The 21,290-nt window shown below is 35.3% G+C and overlaps 1 protein-coding gene across 1 annotated transcript in view; it reads right to left on the minus strand.

Moving 5' to 3' along the window:
* Positions 1 to 21,290, minus strand: part of APLF (aprataxin and PNKP like factor) — a 100,025-nt gene that overhangs the window by 40,132 nt on the left and 38,603 nt on the right. The window contains exons 4-6 of the mRNA XM_011945515.1: positions 14,569 to 14,716; positions 14,123 to 14,255; positions 6,897 to 7,078 (exon numbers count right to left, since the gene is read on the minus strand). Of these exons, the coding sequence (XP_011800905.1) occupies positions 6,897 to 7,078; positions 14,123 to 14,255; positions 14,569 to 14,716 (463 nt within the window). The remainder of the gene's footprint in view (positions 1 to 6,896; positions 7,079 to 14,122; positions 14,256 to 14,568; positions 14,717 to 21,290) is intronic.

The following is a 21,290-nucleotide window of genomic DNA, read 5'->3' on the forward strand; positions in this document are numbered from 1 at the left end:
TGGTGGTGGGTGTGTAATTCCAGCTATTTGGGAGGCTGAGGCGGGAGAATCGGTTGAACCTGAGAGGCGGAGGTTGCAGTGAGCCGAGATTGCGCCATTGCACTCCAGCTTGGGCAACAAGAACAAGACTCCATCTCAAAAAAAAAAGGAAAGAAAATAAATTTACAGTTGTATCAAACCTTTACAATCATGTCAAACATTCAGTGAAAAATAACCAGAAAATACAAATAAAATATAAGACACTTGCTTTCATTTGAACATAATCTTTAAAATCTCTTAAAAGTCACTGTTCAACAATGTGTCATGTTCTTAACAGGCACGGTCCTTATAACTTCTTTTCTTTTTTTTTTTAGATGGAGTCTTTCTCTGTCCCCCAACCTGGTGTGCGGTGGCAGAATCTCTGCTCACTGCAACCTCTGCTTCCCAGGTTTAAGTGATTCTCCCACCTCAGCCTCCTGAGTAGCTGGGATTACAGGTGCATGTCACCATGCTCAGCTAATTTTCGTATTTTTAGTAGAGGCAGGGTTTCACCATGTTGGCCAAGCTGGTCTCGAACTCCTGACCTCAGGTGATCCATCTGCCCTGGCTTCCCAAAGTGTTGGGATTACAGGCGTGAGCCACTGTGCCTAGCTCCTTATAACTTCTTACAAGCTGCTGCAATATTTTATTTCTGCCCTCTAAATATAATCATGATTTTACCATAGCTGAATAACAAAATTGTTTTGCCCCCACAGAAAACTTTGCATAAAGCCATGTTCTGACCAACTTGGAAAAAGATAGGATTCCTTTAAATTTGTCTTAATAAAGTTTTGAGTTTAACCAAACTGAAGGTGCTTTGAACCAAATAAATAGTCTCATTAGCACTGCAGAACCTTTATAATTTGTACTTACCACCAGCACAAACAATAAGCCTGGTCTTATTCATTAAAAATGACCTCTTAAAATTACTTATACTTCCCGCAGAGTAGAAACAATATTCAGATATATCCCAGTCCTCCTGGTAACCATTTCTAGGATGTGATAACAACATACCAGATACACATCAGTTTGCTTCCACTTATAATTAAAGACTCATGTATGCTTGATGCCATCTGAAAAAAAGCTGGTTTTACATGACCTAATATTCAATAGCTTAAATTTCTTAAGAAGGTATTTCATTTTTAAAGAAATAGTACATAACTTTAAAATGCTACCCAAACTGACAAATTGCCTTGAAAAAAGGAACCTAGATCTTATCATGGTTCTTGTGTAGTAACAGATAACCTATGGGGAAAGCAATCCTTTAGCTATCTCTTGAAGCTGACCCTCACTGGCAACATTCATGTCATGTCTATCTAAAACATACGCTCTTTGCTCCCAGGCTGCACAGGTACACCCTAATCTCAACCCCCCAACTACAGGACCAACTGGCCTATGCCAGCAACTGGAACTCTCCAGTGAGAATTGGGCAATCCTAACCCACCTCCCTACTTGGCAGTCCCCGCTGGGTCAGTTTTCCCCAGTTTTCTTTTTCCTTGTTCAGGTAGCAGTGGGGTAGGTCAGCAAATCCACTGGCTAACAGATGTTCAATAAAACGTATCTCTTGTTTCTGCTGGCATTTCCAAGCTCCACAAGTAATTATCTTAGACTGCCCCTCTTCTCTTGATTTCAGAAAAGTAAGAAATAATTTCTACCATAAACACTGCACTTCCCTTAACCTTAAAACCTTTCGGCCTCTCAATTCCCTTTGTATCAAGCCTAGGGAGGTGGGATGGCAATTGCTTTCATACCTTTCAATAAACCATAAAGGGAAAGGGCTAGTTCTTACTGCTGAGGGCTCCTTAACCTGGGATATTTTATTAGTACTTCTGTTCCCAGCTTTGAGCCTTAGCAGCAGTTCTGGGACAAGTAAACAATCCCACTCAATATCTTATCACATAAAAAAAAAAAAAAAGCACAACTAGGGAAGTGGTTAAATAAATTATATTATATTCTTACTATGAAACACCACGCAGACATTAAAATAATAATGACACATCTAAAGATGTTTTTCAACTAAACAAGAACAGTATCTATACTATGGTGCCATTTAGCTTTTAAAAAGTTCCTTATATATCTATGTATGCATTCACTTGTGTAAATCCAAATGAAAAGAATTAGAAGGAGACAAACCAAAAAATTAGTAAGGCAATGAGACTGAAGGACAAGGCAAATGGAGGTTTTCATTCTTTACTTCAAATGCTCCTGATACTTCCATTTTTGACAATAAGCATCTATTATGTTGCCATTTAAAAATAAAAAATAAACCGATGAAAACGAAATATAAGAAATAAAATACATAGTATCATACTTCAACTCTGTCTACTTCCATGAATTAGAAAAGAGTTTGCTTTATTTTTAAATCCTCACAAGGAGTAAGTTTAACATGTTAATTTATTCTAAAAGAGAAAGAAATGTTAAAGTCCCAAATATCAATACTATGGATCAGGGTAATCAAATATATTTTAAGAGGCACAAAAGCTGGAAATCATAATGCTCTTTATGGAACTCCATGAAATATTGATTCATAGTACACCCTTGGCATTCAAGAATTTAACATTCATGGTTTAAATTATTTATAAATGACCCCAAAATCCATTACATGCAGTAATTTGTAAGTTTGCTGAGACATAAATTTGCACTGTGCCAATTACAAAGCTCAGGAGCTAGAGTAAGCCACTGAACTGGCAAGTGAGGGAACAGGAAAGATGGAAGGTGCTCTGTACTTGGAAGAAGTAGGAGAAAGTCAGAGAGCTCTATATTTCCTAAGCATCCCACATTGCTTATTTCTTAGATTAGATGAAAATGGGCAGGATTAAATGTGGAAAGCTGGCGACTCATGATAGAGTGGTCAAATCCCCTACAATGTAAATACACACGTTAGAAACCTGAGGGACGGAAGAGCATGAGCTGGTAGAGGGTGACCTGGGTGTTTGGAGATGGCAGGAATGTATTATTAAGGCTATTAAAATAGCCAGTTAACTTCTCAAACAAGCCCTTCCCCTGTCCCTCAACCATCTGAGTGTTAATGTACTAGAAGGGACAAGATAAAGAACTTCCACCTAGAACAATTTCAATCAAGTAATGTATTGCTGTTTCCAAACCACTCCTGACAAGAATGTCTGTGGTGATAAATTACCTTAAAAGTCCTGTCTCAATCGCATTAACACTGACGTACTAAAGACTAAAAACTCCTAACCTGTAGCCCCAACTTCACTCCTGAGCTTCACACTCATATTTTCAACCACTAGCTAGACATTTCTTTCTCAATGTTCTATGCTCCTCGAACTCTAAATGTCAAAACTGACATTCTGCCTCTGTGTTCTCTGCCATTAAGTTTCTGCCAACATATTTCATCTATTCATGCTAGCCAGAAATTTAGAAGTCTTTTACTCTTTTCTTGCCCTCTCTCCCCAGATCCAAGCAAGAAGTCCTACAATTTTATTCCTGAATGTTTTTATAATCCAATACTTCTTACTATCCTTAAAGTCACTGCCCTAGCTTAGATTCCCTATTTCTTCACTGTGTTAATGCCACAATCTCTTCCCTTACCTCCAAGTCTTTTATCTTGTTCTTTTCCAATCTGTCCTCTAGTGAGCTGCCAGGATTACCTCTGTGATTGAAAACATTTCAAGGACCCCTCTCTATTAACTGGTCACAATGCTGTCTTCACCCTCATCTCACACTGCCATCTATCTGAGACTTGGTAACTTGCTCTGACCAAAAGAATTCAGCTAAATGACAATTCTAGTTCTAGGCCTTAAAAGATCTAACAGCTTTGACATCACTCTCTTGGGGCCCAGCTGTCAGGTGAAGATGCTCAGTCTACGCTACTTCACGGTACAGTGATGGAGGTGGGCCCAGCCATTCCACCAACCTTTGTTGAGGCACCATTCACATGAGTAAAGCTATCACAGATGCTTCATCTTCAGCTGAGTTCTCAGCTGAATGAAGCCCAACTGACACCAAAAGCATGTCATAAAAGAATTGCCCAGCTGAGCCCAGCCAACCCACACAATTATAAGACAGAATATAATCATAATCACTGACATAATCATATTGTGTTAAGTCACTAAGTGTTGGGGTAGCTTGTTTCACAGCAATAGACAGCTAAAACACTTTACCATACTATTTTCACTTATGTCGTTTCGGTTAGGCTTCCTTCTGTCATTTATAAGAGTTCTCATTAGATTATAATATAATATAGATTATAAAGGAAATACATTGTCTTAGTCTGTTTTGTAGCTGCAGTAACAGAATATCACAAACCGGAAAATTTATAAAGAACAGAAATTTCTTATCTCACAGTTGTGGGGTCCGGGAAGTTCAAGATCAAGGCACCAGCATCTGGTGTGAGCCTCCTTACTGCATTCTTACATGAGGGAAGGTGGAAGGGCATGAGAGGATGAATGCTGTGTCCTTATACGGCAGAAGAGCGAAAGAGTGTAAACCCACTTCTACAAGCCAAGCCTCCCACTCTTTTTTTAGAGGTGAGGTCTCCATATGTCACACAGGCTGGCCTTAAACTCCTGGGCTTAAGCAATCCTCCTGCTTCAGCCTCCCAAGTAGCTGGGACTACAGGTGCATGTCATCGCATCCAGCTTCACAAGCCCTTTTTATAGCAGCATTATCCATTCATGAGCACGGAGCCCTCACAACCTAAATAGCCTCCCATTAGGCCCACCTCCCAATACTGTTGCACTGAGGATTAAGTTTCAACATAAATCTTTAGAGGAGATAAAAACACTCAAACCATGGCAACCATCCTTTTCGCTAAAGTTAATCAATTCAAGTACCCTCATTTTCACATCTAAATTAAAAAGTTACATAACTGGGAAGGAGTTGTAGAAAGACATACAAGAACTGATGGAAAATATAGACTATTTCTGGCAACTCTCTTATGAAGAGAAGTTACTAGAGTCACAAAAGTCTTTACATAGTCTAATATGTATGGTAGAAAAAGTCATTATACCCAAAATGAAAATACACCTATATTTGAAGCCAAGGTTCCTAACAAATGTGATCTTGGGCCTCAGTTTCCTCTGAGATGTCCAATGATGGTACAACAGTAGCTCTCAATTTTGAAGGGACACTAACATTGGGAGAGTTTATTTAAGATACCACTGATGCACAGGCTCCACACACCAAATGAATCAGAATCTCAGAAACAGGGTCTAGTTGGGCAAAAGTGATTTTTGTTCCTTCTCTCCATTGCTTCTCCTACTTTTCCCAAAGAGAATGTAATTTTTTCCAAGTACATTGATCCAAATGTAGGCCTGGCCAAACTGTTACTGGTTTTTTGTAGCTGGCAACCTCCTGCCATTAGACTAGATAGGTGAGCCTCGCCTCTTGTTTTCTCTCTCACCTGCTCTGCACTACAGCCATCCCTTTAGGACTAGCTATTCTAAAGGTTCAGTGTTCAGACTCAAACTGGGCAGGGATGGAGGGTGGGGTGTGGAAAGGCTCTGCTGGGATTTTCAGTCTAAGTCACATTCTCTGGCTCAGCTTTACCAGAGAGCCCTGCATAAAGCATCATAAAAATTTAAGCCTTATTTTTCCTGTGCTAGAAGAGGTAAATCTTCCTTACAAGGAAGGGAAGGAAAAGCAATTGGCCAAACAGAACTTGGGCATTCCTCAGACCTGGTTATAATACTCCCTTGATGTCATCAAAACCTCACAAATAGCTTGAATATCTTGGATCTGCTCCTCTCTATAATCCATCAATTAAGATGTTTCTCAAAGTTTTTCTTGTGATTATCAAACCTTATGGGTTGGGATAAACAGAGGAAAACATGTATACTACAGATTTTCTTCTGAGCACAATAATTTCTCCTGAAAAAAGGCAACGTCAAGTGACAAGTTTAGAGTTCAGAGAATACAGTATATGAGGGCCCAAAGTTTATACAAAACAAATTTTGTTTTAGTAAGTTTTATGGCAAATATATCTGAGCCAGAAAACATTTTGTTTTCATTTATTAAGCTTGCCTCCATAAGTAAAGCAAAGGAATTGAGTGTATAGTGACCAGGCCCCACTTCTCTAGGTGGAACACAGGCTCCAGTGAGAAGCAGTTCCTCTCTCTGGGAGAGAGGATAGGAGTGAGGAGAATATATTCGAAGACTGACCTCTAAGGTAGATGTTGGCATTTCAGTCATTTTGGTGCACAGTCTTCCATGAACAATCCTGTTCCTTTGGTTTTCCCTGAGACTGAGACAGGGATCCACAGAGCTCAGCCACGGGACTAAAAGGATCATGAAAACTGTCATCATAAGCTACCTCTCCCTAGAAAGGAAGCATGCCTGAACTTTCTGTCCTAGGGCCATCTCTATCTTTGTCTCTCTTTTTAAGTACTTCCAATAAATAGTCCTCATTTTCTTCAAGAACCCAGTGTTACAGAATGCGTATTTCAGCCAAACCATTCTAGTGAGTTAGCAAAAACTGAAAGAGGAAAGAAGGTCTACAAATATTGTCAGTTAGCCCAGAAGTGATCCTGAAACAGGCTCTTAAGAACTATCCCATCAATATGTTTTTCTCATCACACTTAGCAAGAAAATGGTGGTTAAATGCAATCTGAGAACAACCACCAATGGAATAAGAGAAGCCAGGTTTTCAGAACAGAGGTGCCAAATTATGACCAGAGTGAAGTGGTCTCCCCTTTTTTTTTCCAGTCTGAAAATTTCTAAATTTTCAACAAATACTGTATTAAACAATACTATATTAAAGATTAGTTTCAGTAAGCCTGAAAAAATTGGGCTAGTTTTTGTCCTCATAAACTCACCAACAAAAGGCAGCTTTGATTTCTCCTTATATAGCATATTATTAATTTCTATCTAAAACACCTAACGAAGAAACAATCAAATAATGAATTTTTAAAAATCACCTTGGATGAAATGGTAGACTCTTCCTGATCAGTATTTTTACACTTTTCTCCTGTATCTTGTTCTGCTGATGTATTTTCTGAACTTCCTGATGAAATTAATTGCCTTCTTCCTTGCTGTGTTGTGTTTAGTTGGGTTTTATCTTTGCAGATTTCTTCTTTTCCACTTCCCTGGATTACATTACCTTAAACACATATAAAGAAAAAGAAGAAAATTATCTTCTATATCTTCAAATGTCAATAATCTATACCAAAAAAAGAAAAAAGAAAAAGGATTCGAGACCAGCCTGGCCAACATGGTGAAACCCAGTCTCTACTGAAAATACAAAAGATAGCCAGGTATGGTGGTGTGCACCTGTAGTCCCAGCTACTTAGGAAGCAGAGGCATGAGAATCAGTTGAACTCAGGAGGTGGAGGCTGCAGTGAGCCAAGATCACACCACTGCACTCCAGTCTGGGCGACAGAGTGAGCCTCTGTCTTAAAAGAAAAAAAATATGCTAACTTGGAAACATTATGTGCAAATCTCAGAAAGTATTAAGCAGCAAAATGGCTAAGAGCTCCAGGCCTGCATTCTACCAGGCTGACATGCCAATGGGGACTCCATACCTTAACTATTTCATCTCACCTTTATGAACTTTGGTTTCATCGTCTGGATAATGGGAATTATAATTCATGGAATTATTAGGAGAAGTAAATGAAGATATGTAAACCATCTAGCAGAGTACCTGATACATGTTTCTTTTTTAATTGTATAATTGAATTTCTCTAACAGAAAATCTGACTTATAGCTATCCAATGAACTTTACATATACTACTTTTTTTTTATTATTATACTTAAAAGTTCTAGGGTACATGTGTACAACATGCAGGTTTGTTATATATGTATACATGTGCCATGTTGGTGTGCTGCACCCATTAGCTCATCATTTACATTAGTTATATCTCCTAATGCCATCCCTCCCCCCCCAAATAGGACCCAGTGTGTGATGATCCCCTTCCTGTGTCCAAGTGATCTCATTGTTCAATTCCCACCTATGAGTGAGAACATGCGGTGTTTGGTTTTCTGTTCTTGTGATAGTTTGCTGAGAATGATGGTTTCCAGCTGCATCCATGTCCCTACAAAGGACACGAACTCATCCTTTTTTATGGCTGCATAGTATTCCATGGTATATGTGTGCCACATTTTCTTAATCCAGTCTGTCACTGATGGACATTTGGTTGATTCCAAGTCTTTGCTATTGTACATATACTACTTATTAAACCCTAACATCCACATCCACAGTGAGGAATTAAACTTAAGCTCATTTTTTTTTTTTTTTTTAATGAAATAGAGTCTTGCTCTATCACCCAGGCTGGAGTGCAGTGGCACAATCTCAGCTCACTGCAACCTTCGCCTCCCTGGTTCAAGTAATTCTCCTGTCTCAGCCTCCTGATTAGCTGGGATTACAGGTGCGCACTACCCTACACCTGGCTAAATTTTGTATTTTTAGTAGAGATGGGGTTTCATCATGTTGGCAAGGCTGGTCTTGACCTCCTCACCTCAGGTGATCCGCCTGTCTCAGCCTCCCAAAGTGCTGGGATTACAGGCAAACCCAAAATAACCCAAACAGGGAAGTGACTTCTACAGACTCTGCCGATGAAGTAAATAAATCTCAATAACAATGGACATTGTATCCCATAAAATACTTACCCAAAGTTTAATGCAGTTGGCAAACCTAAGCCACCATCATATTTTGTTAACAAATTCATAATTGTCCATGGCAAATTGTCCTTCTCCTCTACCTGAGAATGATGTCTTCATGAAGGCAGAAACTTTACATGCCTTGTTCACTGTACCTCCCTTGTCTCCAGTACCTTCAACTGTGCCTAGCACAAAACTGATGCTCAATAAATATTTCTGACTAAATGAATTTTGAACATAAACAATTTGTCCAAAGATTCCCTTAAGAGCCAGGATATAGGTATGTAAAGCAATCTGTAGTCATTATTCTAATGTTCTAAAGCAGGGATTAGCAGACTTTTTCTGTAAAAAGCCAGAAAGTAAACAGATTAAGCTCTGTAGGCCATACAGTGTCTATCAGTACTACCCAACTCTCTCTTTGTAACATGAAAGCAGTCACAGACAATGCACATATGGTTGACCATGGCCATGTTTCAATAAACTTTATTTACAAAAACAGGCAGTGGGCCAAATTTGGTCCATGGGCTGTAGTTTGCTTAGTCCAGTTCTAAAGGACATTCAAGTAGCCTGAAATAACATTCCCTCATTCAGTTCAGGAAAGAAATGCCAATAGAATACTGTCCATATTATCAAACAGGAAAATCAATTGAACCAATATAAAAATAATATATTTATCAAATGAAACTGAGGAATAAACTATTATAATAACTAAATTTTAACTAAATTATTTAAACATTCATCATGAATCTAAATTAGAAAATAGTTCATATCATTTTTGGAAACTGTCATAAACAGGACTTAATAGGACTGTGTAGCTTGGTACAACAAATGACCAAATGCCGTAACAGTTATGAATTAAACCAAGTGACATATTGAACTAGTGGTATTGCTGATTATGCTAAGAACTATAGTAAATTAAACAAGATACAGCTTCTACACAAATGGTAGTTTATATATTCCAAGTGTCACACATGTACCCAAAATTCTAAATTAAAACATATATATATTTAAAATACTCAGTTCTTCAAAACTCCAAATTCTTTACTACAAACCGCCTCTAGGGACTAGAGCTAATTTTTTTTTTTTCCTGCATGAGAAGCCATTTTGGTATTATTAAAATGCTCTTCACAAAGAATGTATAAAAAACGAATAGCTTAAAATGGCTAACAACAATCTTTATATCTGGTATGGCAAATATTCTTCTGAAATTCAAAATAGGTACAGTCAAATGATAGAAATATAAAAGAAATTAACTATTAATACAAAACAGCTTGATTTTAACTATTACCAATGGCACTTTTATGAGCTATTACACTAATACTACATGAATGATAGCTCAATTATTTATATATATATATGTATCATTAAAAATACATCCATCCAATCTTACCCTCTAGAGGAACTACTCTCAAACAGCTATATTAACTATTGCATGTGTATACTTCTCAATATTTTTCTGTGTTTAAGCAAATATATCTACAAATACATATGCATAAACATATACAGGACTAAAAGTACAAATGTTATTATTTTTGTGGTTTACATACCTAGGATTGCAATTTCTGGGTCAAAGTGTATTGTATATTTAAAAATTTAAGAGATACAAGTGATTTTGAAAGGCTACATTAATTTATACCTCCACAAGTAATGTTCGATAATACTCCTTTCTGCCAACAGTGGATATTATCAATTGCTTAAATGTTGATAAGTTAATGAACAAAAAATGGTAACTAGTTGTTTTCAATTTACATTTTCCTACCTGATAGTAAAGTCATAACATTTACTATGTGTATTTATTATTCTGTAGTATGTCACACATAATGCCCAAAAGTTCTACTGACTTTTATCTTTTTTGTTACTAAGTAGACAATTTTCTAAAAACCTTCTTTTGTAAGTGTGGTAGATAATGTATCTCAGTATATTGTTTGGCAGGCTATTATTTGCCTCTGACTTTATTTATAGTGTCTTTTGCATAGAAGTATTTTTCCTTTTTATTTAGGTAAATCCATCAATTTTTCCCTTAGGATTCCAAGTTCCCTATCATCTTAAGAAAGTGTACAGGAGTAATCAAAATATTTTTCTCATACTTTCTTCAAATGCCTTGTTTTAATATTTATATTAAGACTATTAATTCAATAGAAATTTGTTTCTGAATATGGTATAAAGTAGTACTTTAACATTATTTTCTTCAAAACGGAGAGACAATTTTCTCAACGTCATTTATTGAATAATATACCCTTTCTCCATCAGTTTGAACTGGTATGTGTTTATAAATTAAATGTATTTTTTTATCTGTTTCTGCATGTTTCATTCTTTTTTTTTTCTTTTTTTCTGGTCTAACTTACCTATTCCTCTGCCAGAATTATCAACTACTAAAAGCAGGCATCAGGCCCAGATCAGGAGAGTTCCATGAAGAAACATAATTTTTCAATTATTCAAATTGTCCCTGACCATATATGCAAATAATTCAGTGCTCTAACATTAAAATCTCATATAGAAGTCACACATAAAGAAAAATACAGACTAACCATAATATAGATAAGAGATGTCCTAAACCAAATATTAGCAAATTTAATCTAACAGAGTATAAAAATAAAAAGTTATCAAAAGACTGAACTTATTCCAGGAACACAAGCATAGTATATTACATTAGGATATCTACCAATATCATTACTTACATTAACACATGAAAATGCAGAACTATTTCTATACCAATACATTTTTAAATAATTCAACAGTTATTCCTGAAAATAAAATGTAAAAGTAAAGTGAACTATACTAAACATGATATAACTGTTTATCAGAATCTAATACCAACCATATAAAAATGCTAAAATATTAAGAGAATTTCTATTAAAATCATGAACAAGAACAGACCAATTTTAACCATTTTTATTTAAAGTTTATAGGGTTCAGCTAATAAGAGAAGAAAGCAGTAGATAGATCAGAAGAGCCAAAATTACCCTAATTCTATAGATAATATGATTCTACAGCTAGAAAATATAAGGTTCAAAAACTACTAAAATTAAATAACTTGGCCAAGTTGCTGGAAACAAAGTAAACAGATTAACTAGCACTTTACATAAATGTAAGTACAGTTTGAACTGTAGTCCAATTAAAATAATGTATAAATGATCAATATTTATAATATGCATCAAATTGCCATGATAAAAATATTCACAGTACAAAATTAAATGCAAACCAAACAGTTGGGGGACTAGTTCAATCTTCATCAGCATGTGCCACTTTTTACAACTTCATGTTGGTAGCTTAGAAGATGCAGGAAGAGGAGCTCTATAGAATAGCATGATACCAGTGAAAATATAAAAGTTCCTTTTTCAATCTACCAGGAGTATCCTAACCTAAGAGTTAAGATTAGTCTTGTGGCCTGGAAGGCTGAAGGAACAGAGATAACTGGAGATCAAGAAAGAGGAGACTCTGAAAACCTTTGCCTAAATATATTTACTCCTCCATCACTAATGGACATTTAAAAAAATTCAGCCCAGGCCTAAGAAACTCATGACAACATCCAAGAGCTAGTACCTGAGACATAAAAAATAAAATAAATTAGAACTATATTGGCTGTCCACTTTCAACACTTCTATTCAACATAGCACTGGAAGTCCTAGCTAGAGCAATCAGACAAGAGAAAAAGTAAAGGGCATCCAACTCAGTAAAGAGTCAATAAGTCAAACTGTCACTGTTTGCCGATGATATGATCATATACGTAGAAAACCCTAGAGATGCATCCAAACAGCTCCTAGAACTGACAAATGAATTCAGCAAAGTTTCAGGATATAAAACCAGTGCACACAAATCTGTAGTACTGCTATACACCAACAGTGACCAAGCTGAGAATCAAATCAAGAACTCAACCCCTTTTATAATAGCTGCAAAAAACAAACAAACAAACAAAACAAAAACAAAAACAAAACTTAGGAATATACCTAACCAAGGACGTAAAGGACCTCTACAAGGAAAACTACAAAACACTGCTGAAAGAAATCACAGATGACACAAACAAATGGAAATATATCACGTGCTTATGGATCAGTAGAATCAATATTGTGAAAATGACCATACTGCCAAAAGCAATCTACAAATTCAATGAAATTCTCACCAAAATATCACCATCATTCTTCACAGGACTAGAAAAAACAATCCCAAAATTCATGTGAAACCAAAAGACAGCCCAAAGCAAGTCTAGCCAAAGCAATACTAAGCAAAAAGAACAAATCTGGAGGCATCACATTACCCAACTTCAAACTGTACTACAAGGCTACAGCCAGCAAAATAGTATGGTACTGGTATAAAAACAGGAACATAGACCAATGGAACAGAATAGAGAACCCAGAAATAAAGCCAAATAATTACAGTCAACTGATCTTTGACACAGCAAACAGAAATATAAAGTAGGGAAAGGACATCCTATTCAAATGGTGCTGGGATAATTTGCAAGTCACATGTAAAAGAATGAAACTGGATCCTCATCTCTCACCTTATACAAAAATCAACTCAATATGGATTAAAGACTTAAATTTAAGACTTGAAACTATAAAAATTCTAGAAGATAACATCAGAAAAACCCTTCTAGACACTGGCTTAGGAAAAGACTTCATGACCAAGAACCCAAAAGCGAATGCAATAAAAACATAAGATAAATAGATGGGACTTAATTAAACTAAAAAGCTTCTGCACAGCAAAAGAAATAATCAGCAGAGTAAACAGACAACTCACAGAGTGGGAAAAAATCTTTGCAAACTATGCATCTGACAAAGGACTAATATCCAGAATCTACAAAAAAAACAAATTAGCAAGAAAAAAACAAATAATCCCATCAAAAAGTGGGCTAAGGATATGAATAAACAATTCTCAAAAGAAGATATACAAATGGACAACAAACATACGAAAAAATGCTCAACATCACTAATTATCAGAAAAATGTAAAGCAAAACCACAGTGCAATATCACCTTACTCCTGCAAGAATGGCCATAATTTAAAAATCAAAAACATAATAGATGTTGGTGTGGATGTGGTAAAAAGGGAACACTTTTACACTGCTGGTGGGAATGTAAACTAGCGCAACCACTATGGAAAACAGTGTGGAGACTCCTTAAACAACTAAAAGTAGATCTACCATTTGATCTAGCAATCCACTACCGGGTGTCTACCCAGAAGAAAAGAAGTCATTATATGAAAAAGACACCTGCACATACACTTTTATAGCAGCACAATTCGCAATCGCATAAACATGGAACCAGCCCAAATGCCCATCAATCAATGAGTGGATAAAGAAACTGAGATATATATCATATAATAGCACTTGTTAAATGAAAAAAAATAGGGTGGTATTTGATAAATGGCATAAAGTAATAGCCTATGTTTTAAATTAGACTTCATGTTCACAACTAAAAACAACTAGGCTAAGCTATACATTTACACAACCTCTATCTCCATAGAAATAGTTTATAGTTTTTCTTCAGAAAAGCTTTCAAATTCTATTTACTGTTTTCTTGAAAGTCAGCATTAGTAGAAACAAAAACCTACCTGCACTGATTGCTGGTACTGAAAGGTTTTGATCACTTAAATGTTCTGCTAACATCCAAGCTGGAAGGATTCTTTTCCTCTCGGCAAGGATTCGCTGCTGCTTACTGAAGTCTCTATTTTCACCTAGGAAAGACTAAACAGGCACCTATAAATTACTAAAAATAAACACCTCTTTAATGAATTTGCAAAATACTTGCTTCGCAGAATACTACCATTAAAATACCCATATGCAACTGTAGACTGAGTTCATCAAATTTCTTCAACAAAGAAATTATTTCTATTAAGTGTTGGATTACTGCCATATTCTCTAGAGCTTAACTTAAAATCAGCAAAAGTAGATAAATGCTAGCAATATTATCATAATAGGCCTAATTTCAGTTGTCTTTTCTGCCTTCATCATAATTTGAAGAACATGTTATAAATGGATGAGATCTCAAATTTCTCACCACACTATTTGTGGGAGTCATCTGGGTCTTGGCTATTTCTGTGCTTCCTTCCAGTTGTGAGGCACCAGTAGTCTCATGAGGTAAATTAATCACGGGGGATTTTGGTGTTTCATTCAATATATTATCTTCATCAAGCATTTGACTGTTTCTATAAGATAAAATAGAAACTTGCCTTTAATTTTAACACTCTTCTGCTGCCTTAGAACTACATCTAAGTTATGTCCCTTTTCTCAGACTTAGCAAAAACAAAAAAGCAGATTATAGTATATTAGAATAAAGTATATAGACTAGAATATGTTCTTTATTTCCTACCTGCTGCATTGCCATAAAATACATCAATCTTTCCAAATCATGGGCCTAGAAACCACAATTATTTTTGAGATGTGTGTCAGCCACCTTTCTTAAGGCTTAAGAGCTCTTTATTTAATATTTGTCTAGATGGTCCACAAAAATTAAGATCACCACTCAGCCTCTAGAGAGAAAATGTAAACTGCAAGGGCATCAGTTAAGCTAGTTAGACGCTTAGAGAAAAAATAAATAAAATTCTGAGTTTAAGTTGACACATAACTGCTACCGAAGTTCAGGGAAGTATTAAAGAGCTACTTATGAAATATCCCCAAACTTGTAGTATGGCTGCAAGCTAAATGTTCTGGAACAGGAACATCCATGGTCACATGTGGGACATGCCAGCAGAACCAATTACCTCATACTCCTGCAATATGCAGTAAGATCATCCAAAGTTGTTGGGTTATTATTACTTATGTATACATAGACATGATCCAACAAATTTGTCTTCTTGAAAATTTGAAACTACAGATGAAATACTACTCAGAAATAACAAGGAGTGAACTACTGATGTGTGCAAGAATATAGATGAATCCCAAAGGCATTTTGCTAAGTGAAAGAAGTCAGACACAAAAGGCATATTGTATTACTCCATTTATATGACATCCTGAAAGGTAAAGCTACAGGGACAGAAATCATATTAAAGGTTGCCAGGGATTAGGGGTGGAGTGAAGGGACAGACTACCAAGAGCCATGAGAGAACATCTGGGGAAATGGAAATGTTCTATATCTCACTCTAGTAGTATTTTAAATGACTATATTGTCATTTTTAGTGCACTGAATTGCACATTTAAAAGGGATGAATTCTACTGTGTGTAAATTGTCCTCATTAAATGTGAATTTTTAAAAACTAAAGACATAAGATTTTAGAAGTGTGTCTAGCTGAGAAGAGTCTAATTAACCACTTGTTTTATTTGTTCATTTTAGTATTTCTTGCACAGGGAATAATCTCCTTCAAAGGCAGCCTTCAATTTCAATGGCAAGAATCAGCCAAAAGAGCAAATTTACTTAGAGTAAATTACTATGCAGCATCACATTTTTTGTTCATTCAGTCAATATTTTTAAAACTTCTATTATGTGTCAGACACTGTGCCAGGTGCTGGAAACATATCTTGGAAATGTCTGATTGTCCTATCTATGAAAGTTCACTCCACTACAATACCCAGACCCATTTTACTCATCGGTTACAGATGTACTTCCAAATTATAATTTTTTTCAAGTTTTCTTAATATTTAACATGAAAAACATTAATAAACATTCAAGAGTAGTGATGATTTTTCACAATTTATAGTATTAGGAATTAAGTAACATTGTCAATTCCATTTCTAGTTTATTTTCTATTCTGGCATAAGTCTGAGATGAATTCATACACACTCTATAGTCCATATGTAACTTGTATTAATAGTTACCCACAATAAATGCAATAACAAAAAAAATCTCAGAACAAAATTCTATTTAACATTTCATTCAAAAAAGCACAAGCACAAATTATTCTATTACACATTTATTTAAATATCGAACACTGTCACTGTGATATATATTTTTATTTTATCTTCAAATACTTGTATGAGTAATCAACTATCACAGGATTTAGAAAGCATCATTACAGAATGTTTTAAATAAAAAATTAAAACTTGGAAAGTTAAATGTAGTCTAATAAAGGTAATTGAGTTATCCTTTTTTATAATCACTTTATTGAAAAATAATCCATATAGCCATAAGATTCATCCTGTTAAAGTGTACTATCCAGTGCTTATTAGTATGTTAACAGAGTTGTGCAACCATCACCAATATCTAATTTTAGAACATATTCATCACCTCAAAAAGAAATTCCACATGCATTAGCAGTCTCTTCCCATTGCCTCTTCCTCCTGCTCCTGGCAACCATTAATCTACTTTCTGTCTCTATAGATTCGCATTTTCTAGATATTTCATATAAATGAAATACAGTATGTGGTCTTTCATGTCTAGCTTTTTCACTTAGCATAATGTTTCAAGATTCATCTGTGTTGTAGCATATGTAAATATTTCATTCCTCTTTATGGTCAAATAATATTCTACTGTATGACTACACAATACTTGTTTATCTCAACAGTTGCTGGACAGCTGAGTTATTTCCACTTTTTGGCTATTATGAATAATGCTGCTGTGAACATCGATGAACAAGTTTTCATGTGGACATAGGTTTTCAATTCTTTTGGGTATATACATAGGAGTGGAAATGCTGAGCCACATAGTAATTCCATGTTTAAACTTTTGAGGAACTGCCAGAATATGTTCCAAAAAGGCTATACCATTTTATAATCCCACCACAATGTATAATAGTTCAGTTTCTTCACAACCTCACCAACACTTGTTATTACATTTTTGATTATAGCTTTCCTAGTAGATGTGAAGTGGTATCTCATTGCGGTTTTAATTTGCATTTCCCTGTGACTAATGATGTTGAACATTTTTTCATGTTCTATTGACCATTTGTATACCTTCTTTGGAAAAATGTCTATTCAAATCAGTTATGCATTTTAAAATTGGGTTGTTTGGCTTTGCACTGTTGAGAACTCTTTAGATATTCTGAATGTAAGTCTGTTATATGTGATTTACAAACATTTTCTCTCATTCTGTGGTTGTCTTTTCACTTTCTTAACTGTGTCCTTAGAAGCACAGAACTTTTTTTTTGTTGTTTTGTTTTGTTTTTTTATTTTTTATTTTTATTTTATTTTATTTTATTTTATTTTATTTTTATTATACTTTAAGTTCTAGGGTACATGTGCATAACGGAAGCACAGAACTTTTAAGTGTAATGAAGTCCAATTTATCTACTTTTTCTTTGCTTGTGTTTCTGGTGTTATAACCATTACCTAATGCAAGGTCACAAAGATTTATACCTGTTTTTTCCTAAGAGTTTTATAGTTTTAGTACTTATATTTAGGCCTCTGATCCATTTTAAGTTAATTTTTATACAGTGTGCAGCGAGAGTCTAACTTCATTCTTTTGCATGTGGATATCCAGTTGCCCCAGCATCATTTGTTGAAAAGATTATTATTTCCCCCATTTAATTGTCTTGACACCTTTGTCAAAAACCAACTGGCCCTAAATGTGGGGATTTAATTCTGTACCCTCAATTCTATTTCCTTGATTTATACGTCTTTCTTTACGCCAGGACTGTCCTGATTACTGTAGACTCATAGTAGATTTTGAAATCAAGAAGTGTGAACCCTCCAACTCTTTTCTTCTTTTCTAAGATTGTTTTGGCAATTAAGTTACTCTTAAGTCTTTCAAATATATTCCAAATTTTGTTTAAATATGTTATGCATTTTCATATCTTTAATATAAAATATGCTGCTATTACAAATGAGCTGGATCTAAAAATACATTTTAAATAATCATAAATGAATTCAAAACTTGCATATTATCATACTATCATGACATTTTCATTAACATTTTGTTGTTTCTTCAATATCAGTGATTAAAATTAATATTTATATGGAATCTACGTACTTAGATTTTCAACAATTTGAAAAAAAAGCTAATTAAGTATAGCAAAGGATTTACTTTACTTTCCTCATAAGTGTCTTAAAATAAATAATCTTCCTAGAGTGAAAAGGTCATACTTCCTCATCAGCAATGAAATTCAGCTATGAAAACAAAATGTTATACTTATCACATTATCACTCAGTTTAATATCCTCAGATATTTCATTAATGCATTCAAAAAACCAACACTTACTAAGCACCCACTATTGGGGAGGAAGAATTAATATTAGCGCTTCTAAGTGAAATGTGCTATAATTTAATTTACTAAAATATAAAACCAACTATTTTTTTTCTTATTTGGTTTTCTCTTTGACTTCTCAAAAAAGCATGGGTTTTGGTACTCCTGGCAGAATAATTTCACAGATACATATGTAGAGAAAAGAGTGAAAAATGAACAAACTAAAACTGACATGTATAGACTTAAATGTTCCTTCAAAATAGGTAATGAGTAGGACTAATTATACAGAATCTAAATACCATATAAAAAACATTTTAATGTGAGTAAAAGGAAAAACTAAAGAAATGACAAGCTTTTCTACGGTTGGTTTATGGTTCAGACCCCTCTCTTAAATTCACACTGGTTGGAAGAAAAGAATTACAGCAAAGGAGTCCTAACAACTTCTACAAAGCATATAAACTTTTTTTCTATCTTAAATATTTCAACATGCAAAAATACAGAGAATATATGTAGTCTATCTACATATCTACGAATATAAATACTTGTGTATCCACCACCCCAATAGAAACATTTTCTCATATTTGCTCCAGATTAATTACAATTCAAGCCCTCTCCATGCCAGCTTCAATCTTGCTCCTTTCCCTCCCATTCCTTCTCCAAAAGTAAACATTAACCTGAATTTGATGCTTATTATTATATACTTTCATTATTTGTATGTATGCATCCATTATTTTATAGAAATTACGTATGTTTTATATGTTCATAACCTTTTTGGTTTTTTTACCTCAATATTATGGTGGGGAGATTTATCCATGTTTTAACCTGAGCTCTCTCTTAGTTCATTCTCTTTCATATAATTATAGGACCATACCAAATTCATTTAGCCTCCCTGCAGGTGTTTTCACAATTCAAATGAGTGCTATAGTAAACATTCTCATACAGCAAGGGGTAGTTGGTAAGAACATCAACTCTGGAAACAGTTGGCTTGAGTTTGGATCCCAGCTCTGCCATGTATTAAGCTGTGACCTTGGGCAAGTCTTAATCCTTCTGTGTCCCAATTTCTTCATCTGTCATATAGGGATATTAACAATACCTAGTCCTCATAGACATTATTATGGAGAATAAAAAGTTCATACATGTAAAGCTTGTACAACAGTAAGCAGTGTTTTTATGTGGTCGACCCTGCAAAACAGAGCTAGTTCAAAAAACGGGAAAATCCCAATGATATCAAGAAACGTCTAAAAGTGTATTTCAATGCTTCCTATCTAATACATATCTAATACCACTTCCCCTTGCTAGCAGACAGTGGACTCTCCCTCTCTGGAAATCAGGCAGCTGCCTCCCCTGGGTAGACATCTCTCATGATAATACTCAAATTCAAGATCTGCCCCCACCTTCCCTCATGGCTTCTAGTCTAATAACCAGGGTTACCTCATCATTACCTGACTACAGAAGTACTGTCCTTGCTTCAATAGGAAACTAAATACTCATTAAGAAGCTACAGGACCTAGCTACTGGCAGAAACCACAAGAATGTGCCTGTAATGGTGTGATACAGTAAGAAGTGCATATCTTGGTCTTCATTTCTGGTTCCTGGCTAGAGCTCCGAAACAAATGAAAGGAGTATCTTTTGTACCTGAATGTATGTTAATGAGGTGACTTTTGGAAAGCCTCTAAAGATGAAGGGCTAGTTGTTAGGAAAACCAATCATGATTAGAGGATAGGAACTCCCAGCCTCACCACCAGAGAGGGAAGAGGGGCTGGAGACTGACTTAATCATATTGGCCAATGATTTACTCAATCATGCCTTTGTAATGAAGCCTCCATAAAAACCAAAAAGACAAAGTGTGCCCATGTGCTGGGACAGTGGTGCACCCCAACACTCCACTGGAAGAGAAGCTCCTGTGCTGGGGACCCTTCCAGACCTCACCCTATGTATCTCTTCACCTGGCTGTTAATTCAGATCCTGTAATATAGCACTTGTAATAAATCAGTAATCTAGTAAGTAAACTGTTCCTGAGTTCTGTGAGCCCTTCTAGCAAATGACAGAACCCAAGGTTTAAATAGCCTGAGAAAAGCACAGTGCTGTGAAAGTGGGTTTATTTTCAGTTTCATCAATACGAAAAAATACAAAATTCACTAATCCCATAACCTGATATATTTAAAGTGTGACACTGGCCTTAAAGACACTGGTCTTTCACGCTAAGGGAATAAGCTAATTTGAATCAATATAAATAAAATTTAAATAGACATATAATAGTTTAAATAAGTTATCAGGCAATGACCATACTGTGTTTCATAAGGATGCACGCTTTCCTAATTTTTGAAAAAATTATGTAATTCTATTATGAAAGTTTATTGTAACAAAAAAATCACTTCTTTACATGTCTCATTTCAACAGCTAGTTTAAAATAGCATGCTTCATACATGTATGATAAGAGAAAAAGACATGTATTTTAATGTAGTAATCAATGGTTAATGAATTTCATTTAACTAAAAAGCAACTTCCTGACATTTTTTTCCACTTACATTTAAGCATTTTTTAGATATAATTTATATATGAAATGCACATATCTGGGCCGGGCACGGTGGCTCAAGCCTGTAATCCCAGCACTTTGGGAGGCCGAGACGGGCAGATCACGAGGTCAGGAGATCGAGACCATCCTG

The sequence above is a fragment of the Colobus angolensis genome, unplaced genomic scaffold, assembly GCF_000951035.1.
Source record: "Colobus angolensis palliatus isolate OR3802 unplaced genomic scaffold, Cang.pa_1.0 Scaffold24, whole genome shotgun sequence".
Classification (NCBI taxonomy): domain Eukaryota; kingdom Metazoa; phylum Chordata; class Mammalia; order Primates; family Cercopithecidae; genus Colobus; species Colobus angolensis.